Source organism: Anguilla anguilla, chromosome 3 (genome assembly GCF_013347855.1).
Source record: "Anguilla anguilla isolate fAngAng1 chromosome 3, fAngAng1.pri, whole genome shotgun sequence".
Classification (NCBI taxonomy): Eukaryota; Metazoa; Chordata; class Actinopteri; order Anguilliformes; family Anguillidae; genus Anguilla; species Anguilla anguilla.
The window spans coordinates 70,716,719-70,738,225 of NC_049203.1; the positions used below are offsets into that span (position 1 = coordinate 70,716,719).

The 21,507-nt window shown below is 50.6% G+C and overlaps 2 protein-coding genes across 4 annotated transcripts in view; both read right to left on the reverse strand.

The window, feature by feature from the left end:
- The window catches only part of LOC118224362 (mannosyl-oligosaccharide 1,2-alpha-mannosidase IB-like), a 20,282-nt gene extending 8,445 nt beyond the window's left edge, over positions 1–11,837 (reverse strand). The window contains exons 1-5 of one of the 3 annotated variants that reach the window (XM_035411828.1): positions 11,372–11,837; positions 9,847–10,325; positions 5,288–5,546; positions 3,333–3,429; positions 1,110–1,228 (exon numbers count right to left, since the gene is read on the reverse strand). In XM_035411828.1, the coding sequence (XP_035267719.1) occupies positions 1,110–1,228; positions 3,333–3,429; positions 5,288–5,546; positions 9,847–10,157 (786 nt within the window). In that variant the 5' untranslated portion in view covers positions 10,158–10,325; positions 11,372–11,837. Of the gene's footprint in view, positions 1–1,109; positions 1,229–3,332; positions 3,430–5,287; positions 5,547–9,846; positions 10,326–10,501; positions 10,894–10,946 lie in introns of those variants that run through there. The other 2 variants (XM_035411827.1, XM_035411829.1) reach the window with 2 other exon arrangements.
- A 2,515-nt stretch (positions 11,838–14,352) lies between these two features.
- Positions 14,353–21,412, reverse strand: trim45 (tripartite motif containing 45). The gene is made up of 6 exons (XM_035408233.1): positions 20,431–21,412; positions 19,247–19,992; positions 17,607–17,736; positions 16,732–16,846; positions 15,346–15,472; positions 14,353–14,943 (listed from the first exon to the last, which is right to left on the reverse strand). Exons 1-6 carry the CDS (start codon positions 20,940–20,942, stop codon positions 14,789–14,791), a joined length of 1,785 nt encoding a protein of 594 aa, XP_035264124.1. The 5' UTR covers positions 20,943–21,412; the 3' UTR covers positions 14,353–14,788.
- Between the last annotated feature and the right edge of the window lie 95 nt (positions 21,413–21,507).

Consider the following 21,507-nt stretch of genomic DNA (forward strand, 5'->3'; position numbering starts at 1 on the left):
TGTGACCTCATAATGATTGCAACCTCGTAGTGACTGTGACCTCATAATGACTGCGACCTCGTAGTGACTGTGACCTGGTAGTGACTGTGACCTCATAATGACTGTGACCTCGTAGTGACTGTGACCTCGTAGTGACTGTGACCTCATAATGACTGTGACCTCGTAGTGACTGTGACCTCATAATGACTGTGACCTCGTAGTGACTGCGACCTCATAGTGACTGTGACCTCATAGTAACTGTGACCTCATAGTGACTGTGACCTCATAATGACTGTGACCTCGTAGTGACTGTGAACTCATAATGACTGTGACCTCGTAGTGACGGCTTTTGCGGTCAAAAAGCAGGCGCAGTCCTGCAGAAGGCCGGACGCAGAGCCCTTAATGAGGTGTAAATCTGCAGCCCCTCGGTGTGAAACGAGCGAGTTAACATCTCAGCCTCGCTCGCCCAGGGCTATTTCTGCTCCTGCGAGCGCATCGATTCCTGCAGCTACAATGGGACTGAACATACAGATCACATGATCACACAAGCTGCACAACCTTGCTGCTGATTGGCTGACTTATCAACACCGAACAGATATCAGAGGCCATGTTTTTTTTCCGGAATGCATTTCAGGCCTCTGATGTTTGGTTGTTCAGCTATGATTAAAAACAAAAAGACAGAAGATCCCCTGTACACCGCCATGTATGCCAGCGGCTATTCTTATCACACTAAAGAAACAGCGATTTGATATAATGTGCAGCTTTATGCCAGTGAAAGAACACACCTGGTTTTCTCCTGAAATATTTCCCAACTGTCTGTTGGACGGCCATTATTTTAGATTCTCTTACTTACAGGGTTTAATTAGGTTGTCATGGAGATGAGCGCTGAAATAGCTCTTATCTCCCGGAGTGCTTAGAACATTACTGTGACATCATAACAAAGCCACAGTCACCACGGTAACCCAGTCTAGGGGCAGGAAGAGCACAGGAATGGGGACGGATGACAGCTGATCTGGGACCTGTAGGAGGTGCATTAGGGCAGCTGAGGGAGGTGCGTTAGAGGAGCTCTCTCACTCCCTGTCTCTCTCACTCTCTCTCTCACTCACTCTCTCTCTCTCTCTCTCTCTCACCACGCTGAAGTCCAGGTTCTGCTGGATCCATTCCTGGCCGTCCTTAAACTCCTGCTGCAGGCCCATGATGTAGAGCGTGTCCAGGGCGTCCACGATGGTGGCCCCCATCTGAGAGTTCCCTGCAGGGAGAGTGAGTGTCAACACACACCACCACTCCATCTATCACTTATCACAGATCTCCTAATCTCCTCCTCCTCTCTCCTCCTCCTCTCTTCAACACTCCCCTTCACTCCATCTATCACTTAATACAGATCTCCTAATCTCCCCCTCCTCTCTCCTCCTCCTCTCTTCAACACTCCCCTTCACTCCATCTATCACATCACAGATCTCCTAATCTCCCCCTCCTCTCTCCTCCTCCTCTCTTCAACACTCCCCTTCACTCCATCTATCACATCACAGATCTCCTAATCTCCTTCTCCTCTCCTCCTCCTCTCTTCTACGCCTACCCTTAGTGCACTCCTTTCCTCACTCACCCTTTCCTTTCAACCGTGACCCAAACATAACCATGAACATAACCATGACCTGATCCAACCATGACCCAAACATAACCATGAACATAACCATGACCTGATCCAACCATGACTCAGGCATAACCATGACCATGACCTGATCCAACCATTACACCATGCTCTCACCCCAACACTACACTCGCCATAATACCACACTCTTCCCCCAACACGTTTCCAGGTGCTTTACATATTATAAACTTTGTCAAACTTCTCTAAATATATAAAATATCAGCCATTCAAAAACAAACACTAAAAGTGAAATAATATACAAAAACTGTGAGAAGTCAACTCTCTCTGTTCACGGTGGTGAATATCAGCTCAGCGTCGAGGGGCCACGCACTGCAGAGCAGCCTCTCATCTGCTGTGATCAATAACCCACAGCCAGCACTCCCAGAGAGAGAGAGAGAGAGAGAGAGAGAAGGAGAGAAGGAGAAAGAAAAGAGTGAGATGGAGAGGAACGTGGAAGAGACAGAGAGGGAGACTGGCACTGTGACAAAGAAAGAGCAGGTTGGAGAGGACAGGAGAGAGTGAGAGAGCAAGTGGGGTGGGATGAGAGAGAGAGAGAGGGAGAGAAAAAGACAAACTGATACAGTACACTGAATTAATAATGAAGGAACATCTAGAGAAGATCAGAGCACACCCACTGCTAGCCCCACCGCTAACAGCACCACACAATGCACAGGGTGGGTTAATGAAGGCAGCTCTACTCCCCTTATAAGAGCTACCCTTCCACAGGGACTGAAACACAGGCTCTGGCCACATTCACAAACCGCCCACCATGATTTTACCACAAGCCAGGCCCACAAGCCACGCCCACAGAGAGAGCACTGGCTGTAAGCCTGAATCCCAGCAGCACTGAACCCAGGACAGACCTGTCTGTTACAGGATAAATACTCCCAGGATAAATACTCCCAGGACAGACCCGTCTTACAGGATAAATACTCCCAGGACAGACCCGTCTGTTACAGGATAAATACTCCCAGGACAGACCCGTCTGTTACAGGATAAATACTCTCAGGACAGACCCATCTGTTACAGGATAAATACTCCCAGGACAGACCCGTCTTACAGGATAAATACTCCCAGGACAGACCCGTCTGTTACAGGATAAATACTCCCAGGACAGACCCGTCTGTTACAGGATAAATACTCCCAGGACAGACCCGTCTTACAGGATAAATACTCCCAGGACAGACCCGTCTTACAGGATAAATACTCTCAGGACAGACCCGTCTGTTACAGGATAAATACTCCCAGGACAGACCCGTCTTACAGGATAAATACTCTCAGGACAGACCCGTCTGTTACAGGATAAATACTCCCAGGACAGACCCGTCTGTTACAGGATAAATACTCCCAGGACAGACCCGTCTGTTATAGGATAAATACTCCCAGGACAGACCCATCTGTTACAGGATAAATACTCCCAGGACAGACCCGTCTGTTACAGGATAAATACTCCCAGGACAGACCCATCTGTTACAGGATAAATACTCCCAGGACAGACCCGTCTGCTACAGGATAAATAAGACACTCAAGACCTTGGTAAACCAGAACAAGTTCACAGAGCTGAATTACTCTCTCTCTCATACAGCAAGATAGGCCCAGTGTCCAATACTCACTGCATGCACTTACAGGCGAGTGTGAGTGTGTGTGTATGAATGTGAGCATGAACGTGAGTGTGAGTGTGTGTGTGTGAGAGAGCATTACTGACCAAAGATGTTGGTGGAATGTCCTTTCTTGGCGAGAGGTTTGAGCTCGTTGTGTCCCCAGCCATACTGTCTGTAGCTGTCCCACGCGTGCTTCATCATCTGAAACACACACACACACGCTGTGAACTCAAATCAGCACACACACACACTCACACACACATGCTGTAAACACAAATCAACACACACACACACAAGCTGTGATCCACATGCGTGTAATCCGCACACGCATGCGATCCTGAAAGCGTGTAAAGGGAGACCGTGTCAGAACAGGGGAGACGACTGGCACACACAGACCGTGTCAGAACAGGGGAGACGACTGGCACACGCAGACCGGACCGTGTCAGAACAGGGGAGACGACTGGCACACGCAGACCGTGTCAGAACAGGGGAGACGACTGGCACACGCAGACCGTGTCAGAACAGGGGAGACGACTGGCGCACGCAGACCGTGTCAGAACAGGGGAGACGACTGGCGCACGCAGACCGTGTCAGAACAGGGGAGACGACTGGCGCACGCAGACCGTGTCAGAACAGGGGAGACGACTGGCACACGCAGACCGTGTCAGAACAGGGGAGACGACTGGCACACGCAGACCGTGTCAGAACAGGGGAGACGACTGGCACACGCAGACCGGACCGTGTCAGAACAGGGGAGACGACTGGCGCACGCAGACCGTGTCAGAACAGGGGAGACGACTGGCGCACGCAGACCGTGTCAGAACAGGGGAGACGACTGGCACACGCAGACCGTGTCAGAACAGGGGAGACGACTGGCACACGCAGTGGGCGTTCAGTCTCCATGGCGATTCATTTCACACGTCGCGACTCCTCCGAATCGTGAGGGTGATATCCTGTTAAATAAATCACCGCTCCTGAATTCTCTCGCACCCCTCCCCCATCCCATCCGAGAGGAGAGCCTGAGGCCCCCGCGCCCCCCCCCCCCCCGCACCCCCCCCAGGGTGACTCCAGGCACAGGGCCCATTAGAAGCCCCAGGTTGACGAGGCAGGAAGAGGAAATGTAAATGGCTGTGTGCACACGGACGTCCAGTCAAAGCCAGTTAAACAGCCCATTTCACACCACGCTTGGCGCTCAGCACTGACGGCTAATACAATATTTACATACTCAACACCGCAGGCTTCACCCAGCGTTGGGCTACACCCTAAACACATTATCCATTATCCGTTCATCCATACTGAGCCACACAGCCCCCTCCCTGCACACATCACACACACACATTTACCCAGAGTCAGCCACACAGGCCTGTTCACACAAACAGCCTGCACCTCAGCCATTGTGTCCGGCAGGGCTTGACACCTGACACTTCAGAACCCGAGTGCCCAGCAGGCGCTTACCCCTTACAGATCCCTGATAGGCCCACAACAACAAGCCCCACCCATGGAGGACAACATAGCAACAAGCCCCGCCCATGGAGGACAACATAGCAACAAGCCCCACCCATGGAGGACAACATAGCAACAAGCCCCACCCATGGAGGACAACATAGCAACAAGTTCCACCGATGGAGAACACCACAGCAACAAGCCCCGCCCATGGAGGACAACATAGCAACAAGCCCCGCCCATGGAGGACAACATAGCAACAAGCCCCGCCCATGGAGGACAACATAGCAACAAGCCCCGCCCATGGAGGACAACATAGCAACAAGCCCCGCCCATGGAGGACAACATAGCAACAAGCCCCACCCATGGAGGACAACATAGCAACAAGTTCCACCGATGGAGAAGACCACAGCAACATGCCCCGCCCACGGAAATACTCAGCACTGAGTGCGTCTGCTTTGCTGCCAGGTGTGATTACTGCTTAGGGCCGTTAGATGTACTGGCCGTGCACCTGATGCTCAGGTGAGCGGTCATCAGACGTGGAGTCATGTAAATTTACACCCCACCCCCCACCTCTCAGATCTTGTCCCTCTTTTCCCGCCCCTGTACCCCGTACCTCACGGATCTTGTCCCTCTTCTCCCGGACGGCGGGGTCCCCGGGGACCCCATCGTTGACCCCCACCACTTTGGGCATGGGCACGGGCGGGAGGGCCCGCTCGCTCTCCTTCTGCTTCAGGTCCTGGGCCAGCTTGCTCTTCTCCGTCTGGATTTGAGCCCGCAGCTCCTCGCGCGTCTTCCGCAGCTTCTCCTTGGCCTCCTGCAGCGCGCGCTCATGGTCCGCGCGGATCTTACTCCGCAAGCTCTCCTCTTCCTCCCTGCAGGAACCCGGAACAGGAAGTCAACGCACAGCAGGAAGCAGGAAGTGGGCATAGAGATGGAAACAGGAAGTACTCCCTCCTTCCCTGCTCTTCAGTGACGCACCCAGTATATCATCTCTCCATTGGTCCCATTAAGGGCCAGCATACCCACTGCAGTAGTTACTCCCCCAAAATGTGGCCAATTAATTGCCCTGATTTCCAGAGCTTTCGCCAGGCTAACAGAGGAGATCTGCAGGCTTGACACGCAAGGAGACCACAGATAGTAACTCAGCTCCAGCCTGCGGTACCACCTGATACAACTCTGTTACCAGCTTACATCTGAGCACAGGCCATTTTAACATTATATCCTCTGAATGTTTACTGCAGCAGTACAGCGCTGTACCCCTGGCAGGCAGTGCAACAGCAGAGCATTACCCCGGCTTTGAACCTGCAACCTCTGTGGCACAGTCTAGGTCTCTCCACACACTAACCGGCAGCTGTGGTGCTGCACGCGCGCTGTACCCAACGTGTCGCTGCCTACCGTAAGAGCGCCACCTACAGCGGGAACCAGGAAGGGCACAGACACAACAGCTCCAGGTCACATTCATCCCTGCGACTGAAACCTGGCTTATTCAACCAATCATAAACACGTAGGCATAAACATATCAGCATAAGCATAAACACGGTGTCTAATTCTGCCCAACGAGGCTCGTTACAGACACGCCCCCCCTCCCCCCTCCTCTATTAGAGCCCAGCACGCTTCATGGACATACGTCCGTTATGCAGTAACAGCACAGCTGAGTGAGGGTGTGAAACCCGCCCCCCCCCCCCCCCACGCTCTACTGAAGCGCTGAGCGTTAACTGCAGTTTAAGTGCTCGCTAACCGTCGAGCACCGCAGCACATAACAGAACAGCGCGCGGCGCGATGCTAACCACACCGCCACACTCCCCACCCCAACACTTCAGTGGAGAGGGAGACGCGCATTTAAACCTGCACTGAACCTGCTGTTAGAGAACACACCAGCTGTGTGTGTGTGTGTGTGTACGTGTGCGAGCGTGTGTGTGTGTGTGTACATGTACGAGTGTGTGTGTGTGTCTGTGTGTGCGTGCAAGCGTGTGTGTGTGTGTGCGAGTGTGTGTGTGTGTGTGTGAGCGAGAGCGTGTGTGTGTACATGTACGAGTGTGTGTGTGTGTGTGTCAGAGTATGTGTGTGTATGAGCATCTATAGACACACAAGTGCTCGCATGTGTGACTGTGTGCCAGTGATTGCACCAACTAGCTAACATTAGTCAAGCTAGCAAAATGAATGTTTATTTTATATTGCAATGCATCATTGTTTGCCCAGTTAATGGAGCATGTCAATAAGCTCACAATGCTGAGTAAACTATCTGGTCTCTCGTGAAGTTAAGACAGTCTTAATGAGCATGGCTGAGCAGCAGTCATTTTGCATGAAGCAGGACCAGCGTTATTTGAACGGAAATAAGGTCCATGTTACTTGACTTACCCTTAAATAGCACTGCGATGCTATATAGTTTCCATAGCAGTGATGCCTTTGTTACCATAGCAGTGGCATTTATACTGAATTCTGTGCCAACACTTCCGTTTTACATAACAGGACTAACTGCAGATCAGTTTCCGCTGAATACAGCATCGGAGTGCAGCCCCCTCAGACTCACACATGAGGCAGGATCCAAGCGGCCAGTCTGACAGCCCCACAGCAGCGCTAGCTCGCATCACCGCCTCGGGGCATTGTGGGTAAGAGGCAGGCCTCCCAGCAGCCAGGAGAAAAAGAGCGAAGCGTGTGAACATCCTGCTCCACGGTACGCCTCACTTCCTCTCTGTCATACGCTCAGGAAACGCAAACGCTCTTCTGATGCATCGTCTTTGATTGACCTGTCTGAACAATTCCACACTATCAATAACCAGAAGCAGAGCCCTCCAATATAGAAAAAGAAAGAAAGAAAGAATGAATGAATGAATAAATTAATGAAAGAAAGAAAGAATGCATGAATTAATAAATAATGTGTAAGAGGCCCACGCAAAAGCACTGTCTCTAGGAGTTATCCAGGAGGAAGCAGTGAGCTGCACAGCGCAATGAAGGCACAGAGAAGGAGGGGGACGAGGAGGAGGGTGAGGAGCTTGGCGGTGAGCTGCACCGTGGCCCGGGGGTGCGGAAGAGAGGTGGCTCCGGGTTCAAGGACGGGGCAACAGTAGCCCCACAGCTGCATTATAAACACCCGCATGGCGCAGTAATGCGCTGCTCTATAAAACACCCGCATGGCGCAGTAATGCGCTGAGCTGCTCTATAAAACACCCGCATGGTGCAGTAATGCGCTGAGCTGCTCTATAAAACACCCGCATGGTGCAGTAATGTGCTGAGCTGCTCTATAAAACACCCGCATGGCGCAGTAATGCGCTGATCTGCTCTATAAAACACCCGCATGGCGCAGTAATACGCTGCTCTATAAAACACCCGCATGGCGCAGTAATGCGCTGAGCTGCTCTATAATACACCCGCATGGTGCAGTAATGCGCTGAGCTGCTCTATAAAACACCCGCATGGTGCAGTAATGCGCTGAGCTGCTCTATAAAACACCCGCATGGCGCAGTAATGCGCTGAGCTGCTCTATAAAACACCCGCATGGTGCAGTAATGCGCTGAGCTGCTCTATAAAACACCCGCATGGCACAGTAATGCACTGCTCGATAAAACACCCGCAAGGCACAGTAATGCGCTGCTCTATAAAACACCCGCATGGTGCAGTAATGCGCTGCTCTATAAAACACTCGCATGGCACAGTAATGCACTGCTCTATAAAACACCCGCATGGCACAGTAATGCACTGCTCTATAAAACACCCGCATGGTGCAGTAATGCGCTGAGCTGCTCTATAAAACACCTGCATGGCGCAGTAATGCGCTGAGCTGCTCTATAAAACACCCGCATTGCACAGTAATGCGCTGAGCTGCTCTATAAAACACCCGCATGGCACAGTAATGCGCTGCTCTATAAAACACCCGCATGGTGCAGTAATGCGCTGCTCTATAAAACACCCGCATGGCACAGTAATGCACTGCTCTATAAAACACCCGCATGGCACAGTAATGCACTGCTCTATAAAACACCCGCATGGCGCAGTAATGCGCTGAGCTGCTCTATAAAACACCTGCATGGCGCAGTAATGCGCTGAGCTGCTCTATAAAACACCCGCATTGCACAGTAATGCACTGAGCTGCTCTATAAAACACCCGCATGGCACAGTAATGCGCTGCTCTATAAAACACCCGCATGGTGCAGTAATGCGCTGCTCTATAAAACACCCGCATGGCACAGTAATGCACTGCTCTATAAAACACCCGCATGGCACAGTAATGCACTGCTCTATAAAACACCCGCATGGTGCAGTAATGCGCTGAGCTGCTCTATAAAACACCTGCATGGCGCAGTAATGCGCTGAGCTGCTCTATAAAACACCCGCATTGCACAGTAATGCGCTGAGCTGCTCTATAAAACACCCGCATGGCACAGTTATGCGCTGCTCTATAAAACACCCGCATGGTGCAGTAATGCGCTGCTCTATAAAACACCCGCATGGCACAGTAATGCACTGCTCTATAAAACACCCGCATGGCACAGTAATGCACTGCTCTATAAAACACCCGCATGGCGCAGTAATGCGCTGAGCTGCTCTATAAAACACCTGCATGGCGCAGTAATGCGCTGAGCTGCTCTATAAAACACCCGCATGGCACAGTAATGCGCTGAGCTCCTACACTGCTCTATCCAAGCCACTGTGCCTATCACATCAGCTCAACCAGCCTGACTTACACAGAGATCAAAGATTCAGACCCAGTGGCAGCCCCTGAGTGAGGGCTGTAGACCAATGAAATAACAGCACTTTAAGCAGGAACAGAAACCCAGCCTTTTCTGGGGCACCAGGCTGTGAACATTTCTGTGATCTTTAAATAACATCACTCTAATGAAGCAAAGCCACATGAGGTAAACATTGGTGAATCCCTGCTGAATCTTGCTAAAGGAGCAACTATGTTATCTGTGACTCACTCACTGTTTGTTGTGTAAGTTTCAACCATTAAGAGGTTCATGAAACCTCACTGGCCAATCAATCAATCAATCAAATTTTATTTATTACAGCAGTTGTCACAATACGTTTTACAGACAACCCTGGCATAAACCCCCAATCAGAAAATAATTATTTGCATGTCCCCAAGAGGTCACGCAACACTGATCCATAAACTACAGAAATCTGGGCGGCATGATCGCCGCATACAAGACGAGCAGCACAGTCACCGGGCCGTACCTGTGACGGTGCTCGTCGTGGCCGCCTTGCCCGTGGATGATCTGCCCGCCCGGAAGTTTCCCCTCCTTGTTGGCTTCGATGTGCGGGATCAGCACGTCCTCCAAACCCAGGTCGAAGCGCTTGTGCTTGGAGTTGTCCGGGAGGAAGAAGAAAGCGCCAAAGCACAGCGTGATGAAGGCACTGAGGATGAGGAGGAGGATGAACTTCTCGGAAAGCCTGAGCGTGGCTCTGTGGTGCGAGAAGGACGAGGCGCCGGCTGCGAGAGCGGGTATCCGGCGGCCCGACAGCGGCAGCAGAGCCGGGGTGGTCATGGTCTATGATCCAGTCAGTCGGCTGAATAAATGTCACAGTCTACTTCCGTTCATCTGCCGCGGTATTATCTCATATCGGTCGGTGTTTCGTTCAGGCATACAGCTGTGTCGTTTACTTGAAGAAGACGGAGCGATAATCCTCCATTAACTCAACGACACTGTCATATTCTGGGGGAAAAAATGTAAATAGAAATGATAAAAATTAAAATCACACAGTCGTGGAAATCGTCATAACACTGTTTCCCTTTATCATACAACCTACGATTAGTTAACAAGCTTACTATGGAAAATATTTCCGATAAGTGTTTATTTGCCAGTGATTTGTATATTCAAAAAACACGAACCCTTGGCAGGGCGAAAACTTGCTCGTCAGGTCCGTTTACATGGCCGCGCCTCTCATACACCTGTGCATGAATTCCACCGCACAGGACTGTGCTACTGCTGGTTCTCTGATTCCCAGAACCTCAACAGCCCAAGCACGCAAGCCTAACTGAACACCTAATCTGAACGCTTCTGGCCCAAGGCAGGTTAAAACCTTCACACGGCCACCTCTAAACTACTGCAGTTATTAGCGAACTTAACGCGTATCACTCCCCCGGGTGTAATTGGAAATATCTTTCGGCCGGTTAACAAGGCTGCATTATGCCAGCAATGCATCAAAAGCCATCTATAACAAACGATGGCTTGTCATGCACGCAGCTACTGCACCGAATTACCCTGTCTCCTTTGAGCCACAAAGGCTAATGGGAATAGCATATTGCTGTCAAGCAAAGTTAAATATTAACGTACCGTGAAAATTGTATTGGCATTCCGATCCATATGCATCGGTCGTGATGTTGTTGTCCGTTAGCTAGCAGGTTAGCTAGCTAATATGCCTAACCAAGTTAGCGACCTGGTTTAACTAGTGTGGATGAAATCCGTAGACGGATTAGATGAATTTATATTGTATGAACTATGACGGCTTGCTAACGACCAAGTTGGTTCGTTTCCTGCAATTTAAATTAAACAGATTCCCCAGGAACAAACGTATCCTTAAAACGGAGAAAACCAGTGCACGAAGAGGTTAAATCCAAGGCATTTTCACATCTCTGAGGTTACCGTGCAGGGAAGGAATGACAAGCGAATGTTTGGAAGTTGGTTTTGGTACAATATTCAGTTTCCTTGACATTGTTCTGGAATCAATCCAGTCTTGCGGCGAATGTCCCAATAATTACCCCCAGGCCTCCGATGATGTCGGCGGCTTCTGTGCAGGATAGCCCCCGTGCATCAGCGGCACAACCAGTTTCAAATAGAGGAAAAATACATTCGCACAGATGTGTACCCAGATCTTTTTTTGGTCGTAAACGACGCGAGAGGGCTTCTGTTTTGTACACAACGGAGTCAGCTACACAATCCCTAGCGCCGTCTAAATAGAAGCCGCTAGGCTGGCTCGCCGCTTCGTGTGGTGGTGTGACGGACCGGCGCTGCATCCGCTTGCTCCCATTGACAGACAAAACAACATTATTGAACAGCCATCCTAATTCATCGCGTCCAGCCAGCGCCTTTTCAAAAATCCCCACATTTCGCCAGCGGTGTGCATTACAAAGCGATCTTTCTCCCCGTTTTATTGCATTAGCATCGATAGCCCTCCCTCACAAACGAAGCTAGCGTTACTGCACCGCTCCTCCTCTTCTCGGTCCTCCAACGTCCCATCAGCTAGCGGGCGAGAGGGACCAAGGGAGCGTCTAACAATTCACAACGTTGAGATGTAGTGTGCAATATCACGGAATGCAAGTAGTTTTGACTGTGACTAATATTTAGCGTACATTACACCAGCCCCTTGTCTGGTTAACTAAATACATTACATATTTTTTAAATGTTGCAAAAAAATTGAACTCAAATTTACCGTTGCGTCAAATGCTTTTTTGTAAGGAAGTACGAACTACATCGGTTTTATACTTCAGTTATGTCATTTAATTAATTTTATTCTGTAAAAGCAATTCATTCATTTTACCTGATGTTTTAGTGACAAATCAATTGATGGCAATTTAACAAAAAATAAATACTCAGTTAAAAATATTATGTTTTCTTTCAAATTCTAATTATAAACACTTATGTTTTAATTCAAAACCCAAAAAATATATATTTGAAAATACACTGAAACAAGTAAAGAGTCTGTAGCCTTACGCTTCATAATTAGCTACAGATGTACACTATATGGATGCTCTCAATGGTGCCTCTCCTGTGTTCTGTGTCCCAATAAGCTGCAAAAAGTATGACCTCACATGGGCAGTAGCCAGTGTTGAGCTAAGCTATGGCTGAAGCTTTGAGCTTCACCTGCATACCCTTGGTAGTAATGGGTGAAGCTTGCTTCAGAATTGAGTATCAGTGAAATCTTATGATTTGCTTCATGGTTTTTTTTTTTTGTCTTTTTATATACACATAGCCTGAACTGGACCGTGGATTGATCGGGAGTTGCCCACGCTGCTCAGGGTCAATGCAGCAGGGCTTTGTGCTAGTGGCACTTTGCAGTGTACAGGCCAGAGCTGCACGGGGTGAGAGGCTAATGTGCTGATAGGAGCGACAGGCTGCATGCATGTGGGGGCGGGGGGGGGGGGGGTTGAAGGTCAGCATAACAAAGCTGCCATTGGCAAAGTACAATCTACTCCCTGTCTGTCAATCACACACACACACACGGCTAGGGGGGGGGGGGGGGGTGTCAAATGCCTGCAGTGCTTACACCCCAGAAATGCTTCCTGTGGTGGGCGACTGTCATCAGAAGACATTACAATCACAGCCTCATAGCAGATGAAACATACGAAACAGGGATACATGAAAACAGGCCTTGATATGTTCCACATAACAGGGAGAGAACGTGGTCATCCACAGGTCTACTGTATTTCAGAGTGTGAAGATCGCCACAAATGTGAAAGATTCGACGTTTGAATATTCTGATTCTCCAGTTTCTCGTTTCTCTTCTGTCACATTTGTCTTGATGTCGGCCATTGCGCCCGCCAGACTTTACAATAGCTCACAAATCGCAATGTCTTCAGAGAAATAATTTATACTTCTTGGCAGTTGGTTGCCTTAGTGACGGGTAAGAAGCTGCTTTTGAGGAAAATTCCTCCTGCCACACAGACCAGATAAAGCCTGTGGCACAGCCAGATAACTGTGTCACAGCTACAGAACCGAAGTACGAGTCTCAGGAAGAGAGGAGACGATGGTACTATAAACATGCATTCCATGCTCCAGCACTTCCCAATAAAGGAATGCCCGTCTCCTGCCGTTTGTGAATACCAGCATTCAGCGCATGAACGGGGGTCACCCCGCCCTGGAGCCGCGAACAGAGACGGGGCCACAGAGGGCCGTCCGTTACCGGCACCCTCTCCCCGTTACCGGCACCCTCTCCCCGCCGCAGCGGGCGAGCCCTGCCACGGACGTCCCGGTTAACGGCAGGCAAAACCCCCTTTAGGCTGATCCACATAGGGGATGAGAGGCTGAAGGTTATGTTCTCATTATGAGAATCACCTGCATGGCAGGTGATGTTTGTGAGCAGAAGGGCGGGGCTTCTCCCAGCGCCATCACCATGGTGATGCAGTTATGGGATGGAGAGAGAGAGAGAAGCAGACCTGTGTTCAATCAGCACTTTGTGCTCAACTTTGACTCACAAGAAAAAGTGCCACACATGTCATTAAACTGAATCCCAGGAACCGGGTGCATCAGTGCTGTGCAAGTGACATGATTAAATTCTGCCCGTTTCTCTGGATGAATGTGTTTACTGCGCAAATAAAGTGTAGCGGAGAATCGCTACTGCTGCAGAATTATCAGTGTTCAGCACCAGAGAGGTTTGCCCATCTTTATAGCCCATTCTGTTCTTCCTCTAATGTTCCTGAAAAAGCTGAAGAGGCATGTGCGGTACAGGACACTGCTGCCCCCTAGTGTCCAAGAAGGAGCAGACCAACAGAACCAACAGACAAAAACACTCATTCAAACATGCAAACGGGAGTGCATGTTGTGCCATTAACCCGGTATTTGGAGCTGCTGGGTATATCCGAGTCGAGCTACTGAAAGAGAACGGGGCGGGTAGTTCCTGTTGCATGCGTCATTTTCTGAAAATAATCTTCCATGCTTAGAAATATACTGTACACTGCCAGGCTTATTGATGGCTGTCAAAGCCATTGCATGTATTTATTTTATTGATAGCTGAGAATATATATCAGTATCATAAAGGAGAAGAAAAACGTTTTATTCCTTCATTACACAGCGAGGCACTGAGGCAAGCAGTCCATCCTTTGGTACAGAGACCATGTGCATGCAGCTAAAAAACTACAACATTTAAGTATAAAAATGCACAAAATAATATGAATAATATGCCCTAACTACAAAATACATATTTTCCATTAAACATATAGATTAATTTTAATGCACATTAAATGTCCAAAAGATCCTTTCTTGTGCCCTGTAAACAGAGTGTGTTCGCAAGTGAAATGGTGACAGTAGAAATAGTGTCTGTGTGTATGGTGTGTGTGTGTGTGTGTGTCCCTGCTTGTACAGCATTAAACAGCCCCCCCTCTACCAGCAGGCATGGTCAGGTCCCAAACGCCCCCCCCCCCCCACCACACAGGGACTGGGGGGGCTCCCCCCGTGGGCGCTCAGAGCTCCACGGTCCTGCGGACGCTTCGGGGGGAGCAGGGGATGCCCCCCCCCGGCCTGACGCACTCGGACCCCTCCAGCACGCTGCCGCAGCAGGACCAGTGGGGTCTCCCTGGGTGCCCCCGGTGCCCGTGTCCACAGCCCTGGTACCCCCCTGGGCACACACAACACACAGCACAAACAATGTGACGTCATTGGTCAATTCCACACAAACTGCGCACGTGATTGGTCAATTCCACACAGACTGTGCATGTGATTGGTCTGTCTGTACCTTTGTACCAGTCAGTGAGGGACACAAAAAGCAGAAAAACAGCTGCAATACCAGTTCAGATAGTTTAGAGGAGCATTCCTGTCACAACCTGTCTATACCTGTCCCTGACACACACACACACACACGCACACACACACTCTCTCACACACACACAGGGGACCCCAGGAAGAGTAGCTACTGCTTCAATACAGTAGCTAATGGGAATCTAATTAAACAAACACACTCACACTCACACTCACACTCACACACTCACACACTCACACACACACACACACACACTCTTACCCGGCATGCTGCCCCCGCAGCCACAGCGCGCGTCCTTGGCCCCCCTGCTGGAGCAGAAGGAGCAGCAGTGGAAGGTGCCGCGATGTCGCCGGAACTTCCTCTGCACCGCCAGGACGAAGGGCGAACCCTGCGGTCAACACACACGCTTACCGTCATCCTCCTCCTCATCATCATCATCATCATTATCATCCTCATAATCATCATCCTCATCATCATACTCATCTTCTTAATCATCCTCATAATCATCATAATCATCATCATCCTAATCATCATCATCATTACCATCACCATCCTCATCATCACCACCACCAAGCTCCTCATTACCATCCTCAGGATCATCACCAGTTTCATTATCATCATTAACACTGTCATCACGGCCGATATCTTATCATCATAATCATAATCACCATTCCCACCATAAACTTAATCAATTTGATCACTATCGTCATCATCATATCCTAAATTAATATCATCACCATCATCTTCATCAATGCCAATATCATCTATATTATCTTTATCATAATCATAACTTTCATCCCCATCATCTTCACCACCATCTTTATCACTGTTATTATTACTTCAGCATAATCACGTTCATCATCCCCATCATCTTCCATTCTGCATAATCACGTTCATCATCCCCATCATCTTCCATTCAGCATAATCACGTTCATCATCCCCATCATCTTCCATTCAGCATAATCACGTTCATTATCCCCATCATCTTCTATTCAGCATAATCACGTTCATCATCACCATCATCTTCCATTCAGCATAATCACGTTCATCATCACCATCATCTTCCATTCAGCATAATCACGTTCATCATCACCATCATCTTCCATTCAGCATAATCACGTTCATCATCACCATCATCTTCCATTCAGCATAATCACGTTCATCATCACCATCATCTTCCATTCAGCATAATCACGTTCATCATCACCATCATCTTCCATTCAGCATAATCACGTTCATCATCCCCATCATCTTCCATTCAGCATAATCACGTTCATCATCACCATCATCTTCCATTCAGCATAATCACGTTCATCATCACCATCATCTTCCATTCAGCATAATCACGTTCATCATCACCATCATCTTCCATTCAGCATAATCACGTTCATTATCCCCATCATCTTCCATTCAGCATAATCACGTTCATCATCACCATCATCTTCCATTCAGCATAATCACGTTCATCATCCCCATCATCTTCCATTCAGCATAATCACGTTCATCATCACCATCATCTTCCACAAATCATCCAAACGGCCCCTAATTAGCGAACCTCAGGGGTTGACAGACAAACAAGAAGTAGGACAAGTAGCAACAGGAAGTGACATAAGGAAGCAGGAAGTGATGCGGGCGCGGGCCTGTTACCTTCACGTGTTGGGCTTTGACGCAGACCCACACAGAGTAGGGTCCCGGCTCTGCAGGCACGTAGGACACGCCGTACGACCCGTCGCCGTTGTCCGCTACCGTCGCCTCCACCACGCTGGGACACGGGCGAGAGCAATGTGTGAATCAGCACACCGGCAACAAGAATCAACACACCGGCAACAAGAATCAACACACCGGCAACAAGAATCAACACACCGGCAACAAGAATCAACACACAGGCAACAAGAATCAACACAAAGGCAACAAGAATCAACACACCGGCAACAAGAATCAACACACAGGCAACAAGAATCAACACACAGGCAACAAGAATCAACACACAGGCAACAAGAATCAACACACTGGCAACAAGAATCAACACACAGGCAACAAGAATCAACACACAGGCAACAAGAATCAACACACTGGCAACAAGAATCAACACACAGGCAACAAGAATCAACACACAGGCAACAAGAATCGACACACAGGCAACAAGAATCAACACACAGACAACAAGAATCAACACACAGGCAACAAGAATCAACACACAGGCAACAAGAATCAACACACAGGCAACAAGAATCAACACACTGGCAACAAGAATCAACACACAGGCAACAAGAATCAACACACAGGCTACACAGGACCTCAGAGAGTTACACCCACAGCACCTGAGAGTTACACACACAGCACCTGAGAGAGATACACACACAGCACCTGAGAGAGATACACACAGAACATCAGAAGGATGCTTCACACGGCACACCTGACCTCGCCTGACGGCACACCGATTGGTAAACACTGCTGTAATGTGATTGGCTCCTCCTTTGTCTGACCCCTGACCCCGGCCCTTATTGGAGGGGGATACTCACCACTCTTTCTTGTCCTTGTGGACGATGCTCACCAACACGGCCTCGCCCCCCCGTCCCATGGGCTCCCCGGCCGAGTCCCTGCAGAGGAGCGTGAACTCCCCCCTCTGTCCCTCCCGCCCCCGCTGGAGCCCTGGGGGGTCAAAGGTCACACAGGTGATCACAGAAGGCGCTCTGAAGCAGACGTTCTTGGTCAGGGTATTTATAACCCGCTGTAGTATCACACTCTCCTGTGACAGAATAACTCCTGTGATCTCTACTCCACCGTCCTCACCTGTGGCCAATGAAAACACACCTAAGCAGGGGGGGGGGGGGGGTCACTGAAAATAAAGTCATTCAAAACCACCCCGCCCCCCTCCCCAAAATGCGACAGGAACAGCACACACCCCTGACATGCAACCTGTTCTTACTCCATGTAATACCACGTGTGTGAGGTTTCAACTCATGGCAGTCAGAGCACTGATTCTGACTGACCCCAGAACAGTGTCTGTACCGCCATCTAATACAGCAGTGCGCCAGTCTCACTGACCCCAGAACAGTGTCTGTACCGCCATCTAATACAGCAGTGTGCCATTCTCACTGACCCCAGAACAGTGTCCATACCGCCTAATGCTTCAGTGAAGAAGCTGTAGCCCAGAGAAGTCTCTGTCTGCCAGTCTTTCCTGACCTTAGTTTAGTTGCTGAAGAACCTGGAGACCAAGCATTTGATTGCTGGAGCGTGAGAGCACAGGATGAGGAAGGCCCTGGGATCACCAGCGATTCGCTGGTTACAGGCAGCACAGGGAAAAGCAGAATGGTATCATTTCTGGTGAACGCGCTGGACAGGGCTGAGTACCCTATTAAAGCACAGAGATGCTGCTCTGAGGATACTTCTCAATGGCACTCAGAATGCCAGCTCATCATCTACAGCGCACCATTATTTACTGAGCAACCCAGCCCTGGGAGGAGGCAGGGCTGATCTTTAAAACTGAACTGTTCGGAGCAACTTTTTTTTGTTGTTTTTTTACTGCACACAAGGAGGTGCGGGGAATATTCTCAAGGGGGAGGGGTGGCTGGGAAGGGGGGGGGGGGCACTAGTTTAAAATTCCTGTTATCTAATGACGGCAATAAAGAGCACTTGAAAAGTTTCTGAGGAAACCAGGAATGTCACCTGTTAATTATCCCAAACACAAGACACAAAGACATCCTGCTGGTGCTGGAATGTGTGTGTGTGTGTGTGTGTGTGTGAGAAAACAAGTCAGGGCCAATCATAACACACACACTGAATGCTGGCAGATGCCTCCCTTCCAAACAGACATGCTTCCTGTGGTTTTAGAGGGGGAAGCTGGGAAACTTATTCACAGGGACATTACACAGCCTTCGGCTCTAAAACAAACACCACGTGAACGCACAGGGGTTCATGACAAACAACAGACATCCAGGTTCACACAAACACACACACACACACACGCGCACACACGCACGCGCATCCACACACACGCCCACACACACACACACACACACGCGCATCCACACACACACACACACACACACACGCATCCACACACACACACACATACATATACGCAGACGCAAACACACACGCGCACACACACACACACACACACTATGGCCTCAGTATGACAGTCTGATCTCTTTCTCACCTTCTCCATGAATGAGGCACTTGCTGGGGTCCACCGTCTTGGCGAGGACCACCCCAAACATGGGGTATCCGCCCACCTCCCCGGCCCGCTCCTGGGGGAGGAAGCACAGGTTGCCGTCGTCGGGGGCCACGGCGGCGGCGTTGAGGCCACGCCCATCGTCCGCCAGGAGGGCCAGCCTGCGGCTGACCACGCCCTTGGCGGTGAGGATCTCCAGCTCGGTGCCGCAGGTGAGCAGCCTCTCGGCGAACTCCACGCCGGCGCGGGCGTCGGCCAGCGCCTGGTCCAGCTGTGCCCGCTGCAGGTGCAGCTGTGCCCGCCTGTGCGCCCTCACCGCCTCCACCTGCTGCAGCAGCGCCTGGCAGTGCTCCTGCACCGCCCGCAGGTAGGCCCCGCAGAAGCGCTCCACCTGCTGGGCCACGGCGTCGGCCCGCGCCTGCAGCGCCCCCTGGCTGCGCTCCACGCCCCGCGCCGCCTCCTCCAGCCGCCGCAGCCGCGGGTGCACCCCGCGCAGCAGCTGCCGGATGCGGTCGCCGTGGCGACCCACCAGCTCGCGCGCGTACCCGCACTGGTGGTCGCGGTGCGCCGCCGCGGCACACTGCCGGCAGAGGGCCAGGTCACATGACTCGCAGAAGAGCTGGAGCTCCTCCCCCGGGTGCGTGGGGCACAGGACGGGGCGCGAGAGGCGCCCCTGGGCCTTCAGGTCCCGCAGACGCTGGACAGAGTGGGAGGAGGTCTTCTTCTGTCTCCTATTGGGGGAGGGGGGGGTGAGATAGCAACAGAGTCCACTCATACTCCACACCCCACCCGTCACACGCGCTCACTTTGGGGGTCTCTGTGTGCTGCTTTGGTATTTATTCTAAAACAGTGAGTTGGGGGTTCATTATGGAACGCTGCAGCTCAAAGACAGCAGAATTACGCATTTCGTGAGGCACCTTCTAATCGCTAGGCACGCTCTTCAAAAAAAACCAACCCTAAGGATTTAATCAGTGCTTTAAAAAAAATTTATTCGCTAAACGGACATAAGCTGACGATAACCGCAGAACTTTTAACATTCAACAACCACACTCTTTTCACTGACGCACCGGGAACGGTTTATTGCATTCGTGTGTATGTGTGCGAGTGCGAGTGCGTGTGTGTGTGTGTGGTTTTAGAAACAGGCACAGCTGACCGGCACCGACACTGACCTGTGCGCCTGGCAGCAAAATTCGCACAAGTTTGCGCTACACACGGCGCACCGCTTCTCCGCGTTGCCCTCGCTGCACAGATCGCAGACCAGCTCGTGGTTTGCACTCAGCACGGTTTCCTGAAACACCTCGTCCAGGGCCAGGTGGTCCGTGGTTAACCCGTCCACTCCCGCCGGTGGAAGGTCCACCTCCGAGTCGCACTCCGGGCACAGCACCGTGACCGACTGCTGGTCGCGGAGGAGCGGCGAATGCTGCCCGGAGTCATCTTTCCCGTTAACGACAGAAACCGAAAACGGTTCCAGCAGACGAATGCATTCGGCGCAGAAAGAGTGCAAACACGGCAGGATTTTGGGGTCCCGGTAAAAGTGCTTGCAGACGCGGCAGACCACCTTAGTGTTCACAACACCTTCCGAAACTTCCTTTGGTTCTTTACCTTCTCCATTTTCGCCTGTGGCTGAAGTAGCGTCCAGCTCTCTCTCCCGCTCGGCCGCCGTTGTGTTTCCGAGTGACATGCTAAACTAAAATGCCCGCTGTGTTTTCTGTATTCGCTACAATCCTTCGCACACACGACACAACATCTGTAAGGAGGAAGAGTCCGCTGGCGGGTGGAAGCCCCACTGCCGCGGCCAAGTTAGCCTACTCCAGAAACTCCGAGACCTTTCGACAATAAGTTATATCCGCATAATAATCAACTTTCCCCAACTCAATCGTTGTTTATAGAGAATAACTTCAATATGCGATCTCTTCTCGTTCAGCGGCGACTTAAACAACCTCTGAAGTTCCTTTTGCAAATAAACTTCTGGCATACCGTTCTTTTCCCCAAAGGGTCCATTGACAAATTCCCTTCCCCCCCGGCAACAGAACTCTACGTTAACAGGCGTGGCTTATGGAGCCGAACTATTTTAAAGTGGAGACAGTTCTCTCGCCCGGACTCGGCCTGTCCCGGAATGCGCGGTGTCCCCCTCTGTCGGCTCGACAGACTCAGCGAGCACCCTGTGGAGGGCTGCAAGCTCGGCACAACTTTCCAGAGTATTCTCTCGTACGTGGATTTGTAGCTTCGTCTGTGACCTCGGTCAA